Raw genomic sequence first — 12,785 nt, forward strand, 5'->3', positions numbered from 1 at the left:
AGATCATATAATTTCATTATTGCTTTTTCTTTAAACATTGATGCTTAAGAAATGGGCAAGTCATGGATAGTTTACGTAAGCACGACTTCTCTGGTGACAACAGTACTGTCTTTATATCACCCCTTCCATATTGGTCTCTTAGATAAGAAATCAAAAAGTTTACTAGAAACTTTTCTGATTTTCCTTTTGGGAATTTTTTGTTGTTGATGTAGGTGATATCAAGGAATAGTCAGTTCCTCTTCCTAGTGACACCATGTGACAAAGTTGAAGTACCCAACAGGGTTTTCTTGACTAGAGTCTTTACAGAAGCCGATTGCCACTTCTTTCTCTTGTGGAGCCATTGTGTGGTTACATTTAGGTGGGCAGCTGAGCGATTAACCATTTATGACACCAGGGCTCCATGTTTTCAAACTCTTTTTACTGAAATTAATACATTGTCCATGCCAGTTCCGCCACTTGTCATGGATTCAGATCCTACTCATGGTGAGCGGTGTGTGTCAAAGTAGAATTGTGCCCATAGGGTTTTGATGGCATTTGTTAGAAATAGGCTGCCAAGATTTGTCTTCCGACGTCCCTCTGGGTAGACTGGAGCCTCCACTCTCAGTTACCAGTGAATTCCATTACCTATTTGCATCCCCCAGGGACCCATGCAGTGTATGTTGTTGTTAAGTGTTGTCAAGTTGGTTCTGACTCATAGCCACCCTATTTAGGGTTTCGGAGGAGCAGCTGGTAAGTGTGAACTGTCGACCTTGTGGTTGAGTCCAGTGATTCTCCTACACCACCATGCCAAAAGTCCATGCTGTGGATAGTATTGTGGAAATTATGGTTTTTATTATAAGGATGGCAATACCCATATCACAAGGTTATTATGAGAGATAAATGTATAATGTGTTTGAAACACATATAAAATCATTAGGTATGCATAATCTAAAAGGGATTATCTCTCTTCCTCAGGAGAATCTTGAAGGACTGACTGACTAGCTTCTTAGAAGACAGTGGTGAAAAGAGTTCAGCAAATTGACTTTTGAATATGATGTGATTCAATCAGCAAATTCTGGTGTAGGAACAGGTAATTTATTGCTTTTTTATTTCACATGAAATGCCACTATAATTGAGAGGAAAATATGGCTACGAGGAGAAAAAGCAATCAAACTGATGCAAAACAAACAAAAATATATTTTATTGTAACTTAAAATTCATTCTCTAGACATTGAATAATGTACACATTGGATGAAATTAGCAGACAGAGTAAAGAGACAGTCAGACAACTACCAACATTGATGAATGTGCATATGCCATAGAGGTTAAAATTTTCTAGGTTACCAGATTGCCTGGACAAAAGGAACCTTCAACATAAAAACATGTTGTTGTTTAATGTCACTATTTTATTTGCCTTCTTTGACAGAGACTAAACATTGAGGTACAGAAAATATTCCAGAAGATTGAGTATGGAGCAGAAGGCCCAAGGCACCTTGCAGCTCCATTATTGCGTTATTAAGTAGACTTAAATAGGTTATAAAATTTCCCATATGGCAGGTTTACCACATAGAAAAGTGCTACCTACCAACCTCACAGAGGTGTTGTGAGGCTGCATGTCTGTAAAGTGCTTTAGGTAACTTTCAGGAAAGGCAACATAGAAGTATGAAATAATCTTACAGAGTTCATGAGAAATAACAAGACTAATACAGTAGGAAGGGTTTCTCTTATTTAAAGAATCGTACTAGCTAGTCATAAAACCTCTGAAACAATATTTTATAGTTTTGGTTTTTCATCATTTATTTAAGGTAAGAAATGTTTCTCTATTCCTAATCTTTTACACAGCCATTCTCACCCTAGGTTGTGTTCTTAGAATCCATTGAAAAGCTTGTTAAAAATATAGACCCTAAACATTTCCCTAAGGTCATAGTTGAGAAGGGATGGGGAGGTGGGTGGAATGGAAATAGGAATCCCAGGGAGGTAACGGGATAATTGTTGTTGCATGGAGGGGATTATAATCATTGAGATAAAACAAAGTGTAGGATTTGTTGAATGTAAAACTGATAAGCTTCTATGTAAACCTTCACTCAACCAGCAATTTAAATATATATATGGAGAGAGAGACCCTTCGGCTACACCTGAAACCACAGAATTAAAATCTCTCCAGGTGGGACCCAGTTTCCTATGTATTTTTTAAAGGACTTGTGGGGGATTTTGATGTATAACAAAGTTTAAAAACCATTTCTTTTCAGAAAATGACAATTCATTCAACTTTGATCTTCTTCCTAAAACACTATTTTTAAGATGAAATGAAGTTGGATCTGAGTATCAATTTATTATTGCCTTTTTACCTTCTCATGTCCCATAAAGACTCAGAGTACAACACACAAACACACAGACACATACACACACAGGTGTACAAACACACACGTTTCAGTTCTTGCTGTGACTTAAAATTAGATAGTGATAAAATTTTATAGTAACAAATAAATGCTTGATCGGGAAGATATGCAAGGATGTGCCATCCATCCCCACTGGGCACAAAGCAAATGGATGTTTCCCATTTGCAGGAACGGAATGGTTGAAACAGACATTTCCAATTTAGAAACGAGTCCAGTCAGCACTTCTTGGGAAACATGATATGAGTAGATGCTGACCCACAACTCCATGAGAGGTTATATAACCTACTGCCATCAAGTTGAATCCAACTGACAGCCATGCTGCAGGACAGCGTAGACATGACCCACAGGGTTTCTAACACTGTAATCTTGACAGAAGCAGACTGCTACATTTTCTCCTGGTGAGTTAGAACCACCAACCTTTTGGTTAGCCGCTGTGGCACCAGAACCCCTTGTGAGGTAATGTTGTTGTTGTTAAGTGCCATCAAGTCGGTTTCGACCCATAGCGACCCTGTACAGGGTTTCCGAGGGTGTAAATCTTTACGGGAGTAGAAAGCCTCATCTTTCTCCCGTGGAGTGGCTGGTAGTTTTGAACAGCTGACCTTAAAATTCGCAGCCCGATTCGTAACCACTATGCTACCAGAGTTCCTAATATATAGTGGCCAGCAATGAAGTAATGATAGTCTTTCTGTTGGAAGCTGGTCTGCATCTCAACAAAGGGAATTGAATCAGTTTATGCTCAGTACACATCAAACAACATGTGGATGCTTTATCAAGGCAAATAAAATGAAATACAGTCATGCACCTCATAATGTCTGTTCAGGCAATGTTTGACCATATATATGTCCATGGTCCTGTAAGATTATAATAGAGTTCAGAAACTTCAGATACAGGGTTGAAGGAACACAACTTCCTACACACAATACGTATATCTCATGTCTCTTGTATACAAAGCAATTGCAATGCTGTTGTTAAGTTCCATCAAGTCAATTCCAAATCAAGGAAACTTTTTATAGGGTTTCCAAGGAGCAGCTGGTGGGTTTGAACTATAGACCTTGTGGTTAACAGTCCAGTGCTTACCCTAGAGCATCATGCCAGGCATAAAGTGGTACATAAACAAGGGGAAGTTAAAAATGATTGCTACTTGAGTTCCAGTGCATCCATGCAGAGGCTATTCCAAACAAAATGTGTTTTAACAGGTCTGCAATCAGTGGATGAGTGCAGACAAGTTTTCTCAGTAATACACTTGTCTAAGTCTTCTTAGGGTGCCTTCAGAGCAGAGAGAGCCACTCATTAGTGAAGTCAACTGTATTTTGGGAATTCAAAGTGGTAACCTTGATAGACTTTCTCCAAGGACACAGGGCAATCACAGGAGCTTATTATGAAGAAGTTTTAAGAAAATTGAAAACTGCATTAGTGAGAAAAAGGCCAGGAAATTTACACCAAGCAATTTCTTTCATCACAACAATGCACCTGTTCATTCCGTGACGGTAGTAAGGGTTGTCTGATAAGGATTTCATTGGGAAACTTGCTCATTATCCACCCTACCATCCTTCAAACTTCTTTTAGCTCCCCAAATGCAAAGAACATTGAAAGATAACATGATTTGAGTCCTCAAACACGTTAAACTTGTTGTTTGATGTGGTGTAAATCAAAGAGAACAAATCTCTTCTGGATCGGGTTGTTGTTCTTGTTGTTAAGTGCCATCGAGTTGGTTCCAACCCAGAGTGACCTTGCCCAGGGTTTCTGAGGAGCTTGAACTGCTGACCTCATGGTTAAAACTGACCTTGCAGCACTTTGACTCAGCGCCACACCAGGGTTAGAGAGATGGAAATACTGCCTTCAGAAGTGTCTGGATGTACATGGAAAATATGTAGAGGAGCAATGGCTTCATGTTTTGATATATTTGGTTAATAAAGGTTGTTATGATTGTATAGCACTATTTTTTATTTAACCTTGCATAATCTATAATACATATGTCTGGACAGTCATAGTAAACACCTACGTTACTGTACTATACATCCTACCTAAAAAATATACTGTGTAACGGGGTATGTTTTGACTCATGTTGGAGTTAGTTTTGACTCACAATGACTTTATGCACAGCAGAAGGAAATATTACCCAGTCTTGTACCATCTTTACAATCATTTTCTGTTAAGCTTGAGCCCATTATGGTTGCTACTGTGCCAATGTATCTTATTGGGAGTTGTTCTCTTTTTTGCTGACCCTCTATTTTACAAAACATGATGTCCTTTTCCAAGGACTGTCACTCCTGATAATAGGACGGAAGTATGAGAGCCCAAGTAACCACCCTAGCTTCTAAGGAACATTCTGGCTATACTTCTTCCAACACAGATGTAGTTTTACTTCTGGTCTTCCTTATTCATTGTATGATTTCCACATGCACATGAAACTATAGAAAATACCACGAATCGGGTCAGGTGCACCTTAATCCTTGAACTGGCATTGGCATCTTTGTACTTGAACACTTTAGAAAGATCTTATGCAGCAGATTTACATAATGCAATGCATCATTTGATTTCTTGACTGCTGCTTCCACGAGTGTTGAGCATGGTTCCAAGCAAAATAAAGTCTTTGACAACTTCAATCTTTTCTGTATTTATCCTGATGTTGTTTATTGGTCCAGTGGTGAAGCTCTTTGCTTTCTTTACATTGAAGTGCAACTGATACTGAAGGCTGTGATCTTTGATCTTCATCAGTAAGTATTTTAAGTTCTCCTCACTTTCAGCAAGAAAGATTCTATCGTCTGCATATCGCAGATGATTAATGAATCTTCCTTCAATCCTAGTGTCACATTTTTCTTCATAGGCAGCATCATCTAATCTTGTGTATTTTGTGTCTCTTGAGGATCGTAGCATCATCTCTCTGCTTAATTTTCTTTAAAAAAATATGACAATGAAGTACATCATGACTCCCAAGCCCAGCAAAACCAGTGCTAGTGACAAACAACAGCAAGCGGCAAAGGAAAAGTATCAACTGGAAGGTAAACAAAAGGTTTTTAAGCGATATAGAAATCAGAGAATGCTACTATTGCTCAGGATTTAGACATATTGCCCTGGACAATTATGACAATCCTCAAGAAAAAGTAAAAATTCTCCAAGCTGTTAAAATAATTGGCTCCACTGAAAACTACAAAGCTAACTTTAACATGTGAAAGAGACCTATATCAGATACAGAGAAACGTCTAATGATGTAGATTCAGGAACACACACAAAAGTGAATTCCTCTCAGCAAACTGAGGATCACTTCTAAGCACAAAACTTATTCCGGATGATAAAAAAAAAAAAGAAAAAGGACCAGGTTGCAATATGGTGTTTGCCCAGCGTACAAATCACATCATGTCCAAACCACACAGAACATTTCAGAGATGTTAAGCAACTCATGATTATCATGAAAACTAGTGACTGCGATTTCAAATCTTTTTTTTTTTTTTTTTAATTATCAGTTGTTTCATTGTGATTCTTCCTACTGTTTTCTTTTGCTGGTTGGCTTCAAGTCTTCTATTTACTAGTTAGTCTACATAGAGAGGAGAGTGGTTTAATCCCTACTGGCCATTACACTAATCTCATGGTGCTGATGGCATCGGTTCTAAAATAGAAGCATCCCTCTGGGCACCTTGCAGTGGAATTAACAGAGTCTGCTGAGAAACTATACTTCTTTACACGCAGGAGAACTTGTGTAGTGCTTATAGTTCACCAGCCAATTATTTTTACAATTTCCATAACTAGTAAGTAACAGTAAAACAGAATAGTCCCATTTCTTGGAAAAAGATAAAATATACAGCAGATAGAGAGGCTATATATATACAGTGCAGAGAGAACAAAAAAATAAAAACTCATTTCGAGTCAGCCACACTGATATATTGCTATGAGGAAATAGTCTTGACTCTTCAGAATTTGCCTAAGAATTTGTTAAAATATGTTTTGCTTGTTCTTGTTGCTATTGTTAAGTGCCATCGAGTCATAGCTGACTCATAGCAACTCTGTATAAGGCTTCTGAGGAGCAAGGCTGCCGGATTTGAACCACAAGCCTTGCATTTTAAACCAACCTTGTGGTCTAGTGCTTATCCTATAGTGCCAAACCAGGACTCCTAAATGGCATACAATAGCAAATATTCCAATATTCCTCTAAGCATTAGAAGCAACTTTGTACAAATAAGTTGTTGGAGCTGACTTGGAGAGTTGCTTGTTGCATGTTTCCCAGGGAGGCAAGGCTGCCAGCAGCAAAATAAAACCTCCCAGCAAGACGCAGAAGCCACTAAAATAAAATGCAGTGTCATAGGTATGGGTCCAATCATAAAACCAACCTGAAACGAAAGTAAGAGAAAAATGAATGTCATAGAAGTAGGATGGATATCAAGCCCTTACATTTTATCAATTTTATATACCATACAGCTTAGCAGATTATCCCACTTACTCCAAAATGGTCTACTGGGAATCAGAAGATGAGACTCTATCTAACATTTGGATAAAAACAATAAGGTATTTTGAGTTATTCCCAAATAAAGGATGAGCATGAATCCTGGAGTGAATAATATATTGAGATCCTTAATTATAGCCAAAGTAATTTTCAATAAATCATCATGTGATAAGCCATTTCAGGTAGTTTTGTGTGTGTGTGTGCAAATTTGTTCTACTATTACAACATGAATTTCTTAATCTGGAGATGTTATACAGAAAGTCAGTAAGATATGTTAACTTGAAGATAAATATCTTACCAACAATTGGTGGTCCAAGGCTATTTCCAAGTCCAGCAAAGAACATTAATATTCCATAGGCATGGGCTAAGTTTTCAATCCCCACAGTCTTGGTAGTCACATATGGAAAAATGGACCAGTTACCAGTAAGAAAGCCTAGGATCCCAGAAAGTATTGCTAGTGTAACATAACTTTTGGCAAATGGAATTGCACATAAGGCTAAGCCCATGATTATTAAGGTAACTACATAAAGGTATAAGGTATTAATCCACTTGAAGTCAGCCAATATTCCTAACAGGAGTTTACCAACTGCTGTCATGATGCCTATAACAGAAATAAGAGGCATAATAAGATCTTCTTCTCTCACATTTGAACTTCTTGCTACATCTTCCATAAGTAATGAAGGTGGAAATCCGCCAATGTCAAAAAGAAAGATGGCGATAAAAAGTGCTGAAAATACTTTGTTTTTAAAAAGAGCCACAGTTTCTCCACAGTAGTTTCTATACAATTGCCACTTCCTCTTGGCAAGCTGCTTGCAGAAATATGTCTGTTCTGCAACTTTCTTTTTGTACGTTTCAGTCTCTTTTGTGTGGATCATGGTTGTTGGGTTTTTATGAAGTGGGCCCTCCTGTTTCCAGTCTCCATTGGCTAAAGTGCTCTTGCATTTTCCCTCACAACTGTAGCTCTTTTCAAGAATGCTTATGTTTTCTTCCAGGGTCTTTTCTTTTTCACTGTAAATAGAGTATCTTTCTGGAACATTTTCTACAGCTGTTTTTTCAGGCAATGGACAATCAGAGGACTGCAGGGGTCTCATCAGACTGCCACAAGCTAATATATTTAAAGCTAAAGCACCGACAATCAGCAAGCACCCATCCAGCCCATAAAATTCGATCAGCAATCTTTGCAGAGCAGCATATATAAAAAGTCCAACACTTGAACCTAAAAGGAAATGGAACTGTTTAATTACGGATCTCTTACAAGCATTCATAGTACAAAAATTCAGTTGTTGTTTTTTTACCACTGTTATTCATATGGGCCTTATATTAAAATGACAAAAAGAATATTGAAGATAGTAATAGTAACTATAAAAAATAGTAAAATTGGTAGAACATTTATGACTTAGTATTTATATGTTAGACATTGTTCTAAGCCATTTATATATACTGAATGATCTTGTTTAATCCTTATAATGATCTTATTTGATAGGTCTGATCTTAACACCCGATTTCTTAGGAATATCTGTAGATTAACAGCTAATATAGATGAACGTAAAACTTTTTTTAAAATTTAGCAGCTGTATCTCGTAAGTAACAGAATTTTCAGTAAGTTTCCTAAAGTGCTATGTTGTTATTAAGTGCTGTTGAGTCATTTTAGACTCATAGCAACCCAGTATGGGGTTTCTAAGAGTGGCTGGTTGGTTTGAACTGCTAACCTTGTGGTTGTCAGTCCAGTGCTTATATATAAAAAAAAAATCCCCTGAAAAGTCAGACACCATTTTTAAATGTCAAATGGAATGCCAAAACCACACCAAACCCACTGCCACAGAATCTGATCTGACTCATACAGATCAAAGTAGAACTGCCCCAAAGGGTTTCCAAGGCTATAACTTAACAACAACAATCTTTACAAAAGCAGACTGCCATATCTTTCTCCCACAGAGTGCTGGTGGGTTTGAACCACCAAAACTTTTAATTAGCAGCTCAGTGTTAAACCATTACACCACTAGGGCTCCTGAGAGACCGTGCAGAAGGCTTTTATATTTATATTGTCCCATCTGTGATCATCTCTTGATTATTACTGCAAGAGCAAACAGCGTGTCATTTAGATATGCTGGTCAATGAGGAGGCCAGGTGGCACAATGGGTTAAGTACCAGGCTGCTAACCAAAAGGTCCACCAGCTGTTTCAAAAGAGAGAGACGAGACAACCTGTTCCTGTAAAGATTTACAGCCTCGAAACTTCTAGGGAGCAGTTCTACACTGCCCTACGGGGTCCCTCATCATAAGTCAGGATCAATTCAACAGCAGGAGAATGGCTGGGTAGATAAATGAGATATATTCATGAAAATTCTATAGAAATTATCATCCATATAAATGATAATTTAAATTATAATAATGATATATATCATAACAACATAATAGTATTAATTTATTGTAATAGCCAATAAGAATCAATAGAGTCCTGGTATTGTGCTGCAGGATAATGCGCTGGGCGGCAAGGTTGGTTTGAACAGTAAGGTTGGTGGTTCAAACTCATCAGTTGCTCCTCGGGAATCTTATACATGGTCGCTATGAGTTGGGACCGACTCAATGGTACTTAAAACCAAGAAGAACTAATATTATATTACTAAATTTTAATATAAAATTATAATTCCAAATTTAAAATTTCATTTCTTATTTAGAAAAATTATGAGTTACACAATGAACTGGGAGAGAGATGATCAGCATCTGTCTTTCTGGGAACTGCTTCAGAATCTCCATTTTCCTTCCCTTTCCCCCAAGGTGCTTTACACAAATGCTCTTTACTTCTTTTAGCAAAACCCTCACCACCATTTGACTCTTAATTAGGCCCATAACCTTTCTCTTCCTACATTATCAGACATCTAATGCCTTAGAATTTTCACATATGTATCTTGTTGTTGTTAAGTTGTTAACTCAAAGCGACACTGTATAAGGTTTCCAAGAAGCGACTGCTGAATTTGAACCCTCCACCTTGCTGTTCAAACAGACATTGAAGTCCAGCACATTACCCCGCCAACACCACACTTTTTAATAGCTGGTCCCATATATAAAGCAAAAAATATAATTTCCTTCTGGAAGTTGTTGTTGTTGTCATTAAGTGCTGTCGAGTCGGCTCCAACCGATAGCGACCCTGCACAGGGTTTCCGAGGTTGTACATCTTTACAGGAGCAGAAAGCCTCATCTTTCTCTGGCAGAACAGCTGGTAATTTCAAACTGCTGACTTTGCAGTTCGCAGCCTGATTCGCTACCACTACGCTACCAGAGTAGGGTAAAAAAATTACTTTGCCACTTGAATGGTATCTGGGGAACAGCTAGTTAAACACCTCTGGGCTTGGAAACTATTAACTTTTCTAGACAGGTAAACAGTGACTTATTGTGAATATGTACCTGTGGATATCAGGCCAAGTGCGAGGCCTCGACGGCTGTCAAAATACTGGCAGGTAATGGTCACTGTTGCGGTGTATAATAACCCACATCCAAGACCTACATGTGTAAAGACATTGCATAAAGTAAGACAGAGGGCAGGACTTCAATGCAAAATTTTAAAAAGAACAAATTACTTATTTACAGTTGGACATACTGTTGCTAACTATGGAAAACTGCTTAAAGTATAAATTCCTAAACTCGATGGCATTGTACAACCCAATGGCCACATTTGGACAGCTTCAGTTTTTGTCCCTCGATCATATTGAGACCAGGTTCACATCTAAAAAGCAATGCAATTTTTAAAGGATTAATGAACACTGCAAGTTAAATTAAGACATCATAGGGAGACAGAAAAATGGTTAAATCACCTACCAAATAGCAAACTTTAATCAAACTTGTTCATTAGATATTCTGTCCATCTACCAAGCTTTTAGGAATCCTGGTGTGGCACTGTAGGATAAGCACTCAACTGCAAGGTCTGTTTGAACCACAAGGTTGGCATTTCAAACCCACCAGCCACTCCTTGGAAACTGTGTTCTTAGGTGCCATTGAGTTGGTACGAACTCATAGCAATCTTATGCACAACAGAATGAAACACTACCCAATCCTGTGCTAATCTCACACTCAAGCCCATCACTGCTGCCACTGTGCCAATCCATCTCATTGGGAGTATTCCTCTTTTTCTCCAACCCTTAATTTTACCAAACAAGGTATTGTTCTGCAGGTACAGGTACCTCCTGACAATATGTCAGAAGTATGAACGACAAAGTCTGGCTATCCTGGCTTCCAGTGAACAGTCTAGCTATATTTCTTCAAACATAGATTGGTTTGTTCTTTTGACAATCCATGGTACTTATAATATTTTCCTACAACACCATAGGTGAAATGCATCAATTTTTCTATGGTCTTCCTTATTCACTGTCCATCTTTCACATGCATTTGCAGTTATTGAAAATACCATGGCTTGGCTCAGGCACACCTTAGTCCTTGAACTGACATCTTTGCTCTTCGACACTTTAAAAAGGTCTTGTGCAGGAGATTTGCCTAATGCAATACATCGTTTGATTTCTTGACTGCTGCTTCCATGAGTGTTGATAGTTGATCCAAGAAGAATGAATTCCTTGACAACGTCAATCTTTTCTCCATTGATAAGAATGTTGTTTATTGGTCCAGTGGTGAGGATTTTTGTTTTCTTTACAATGAGATGCAATCCATACCGAAGGCTGTGGTCTTTGATCTTCATCACTAAGTGTTTTAAGTCCTCTTCACTTTCATCAAGCAAGGTCGTATCATCTGCATATCACAGGTTGTTAATGAGTCTTCCTTCAATCCTGAAGCCACATTTTTCTTCATATAGTCCAGCTTCTAGAATTATTTGCTTGGCATACAAAATGAATAAGTATAGTGAAAGAATACAACCCTGCCACACACCTTTCCTAATTTTAAGCCATCCAGTGTTCTCTTCTAACAGAATATGGGAATATTGAATGTTTTAAAATTAAGAAAGGTGTGCGACAAGTTTGTATTCTTTCAACCTGTATGAATACTTATTCAACCTGTATGCTGAGCAAATAACCCGAGAAATTGGGTTATATGAAGAAAAAGAACCAATAGATCTGTTTTGGAAGAAGTACAGCCCTAGTGCTCCTTAGAGGCCAAGATAACCAAACTTCCTCTCTCATACTTTGGACATATTGCCAGGAGAGACCAGTTGCTGGAGAAGGAAATCATGTTTGGTAAGGTGGAGGGTCAGAGAAAAAGAGGAAGACCCCCAATGAGATAGATTAGCCAAGTGGCAGCATCGATGGACTCAAGCGTGGTAACAGTAGTGAGGTTGGCCTAGGATCAGGCAGTGTTTCGTTCTGCTGTGCATAAGGTCGCTATGGCTTGGTACTGCCTCTTGGTCTATGTACAGGTTCCTCATAAGCACAATTAAGTGTTCTGAAATACTCATTCTTTGCAATGTTGTCCATAGCTTGTCATGATCCACACAATTGAAAGCCTTTGTGTAGTCAATAAAGCACAGATAAACATCTTTCTGGTATTCTTTGCTTTCAGCCAATATCCATCTGACATCAGCAATGATATCCCTGTTTCACATCCTCTTCTGAATCCGGCTTGTAACTCTAAAAATTCTCTGTCAATGTATGTTTGCAGCCATTTTTGGATTATCTTTAGCGAAATTTTTCTTGCGTGAGATATTAATGATATTGTCTGATGATTACCACATTCCATTGGGTCATCTCGCTTTGGAATGGGTAAAAATATGGATCTCTTCCAGTTAGTTGACTAGGTAGTTGTCTTCCAAATTTCTTGTCATAGATGAGTGCCTCCAGTGCTGCTTAACTTTGTTGAAAGACTTCAGTTTGCATTCCATCGATTCCTGGTGCCTTGTTCTTTGACAATACCTTCAATGCACCTTGAACTTCTTCCTTCAGGATCATTGGCTCTTGATCATATAATACCTCTTGAAAAGGCTGAACATCAACCATTTCTTTTTGGTACAGTGATTGTGCATTCCTCCTAC

At 38.2% G+C, this 12,785-nt stretch overlaps 1 protein-coding gene across 1 annotated transcript in view; it reads right to left on the bottom strand.

The window, feature by feature from the left end:
• Positions 1-6,491: 6,491 nt before the first annotated feature.
• SLC16A9 (solute carrier family 16, member 9) overlaps positions 6,492-12,785 on the bottom strand; it is a 79,003-nt gene continuing 72,709 nt past the window's right edge. Inside the window, exons 4-6 of the mRNA XM_006835794.1 lie at positions 10,220-10,315; positions 7,115-8,032; positions 6,492-6,703 (exon numbers count right to left, since the gene is read on the bottom strand). Of these exons, the coding sequence (XP_006835857.1) occupies positions 6,525-6,703; positions 7,115-8,032; positions 10,220-10,315 (1,193 nt within the window). The 3' untranslated portion in view covers positions 6,492-6,524. The remainder of the gene's footprint in view (positions 6,704-7,114; positions 8,033-10,219; positions 10,316-12,785) is intronic.

The sequence above is a fragment of the Chrysochloris asiatica genome, unplaced genomic scaffold (assembly GCF_000296735.1).
Source record: "Chrysochloris asiatica unplaced genomic scaffold, ChrAsi1.0 scaffold00020, whole genome shotgun sequence".
Taxonomy (NCBI): Eukaryota; Metazoa; Chordata; class Mammalia; order Afrosoricida; family Chrysochloridae; genus Chrysochloris; species Chrysochloris asiatica.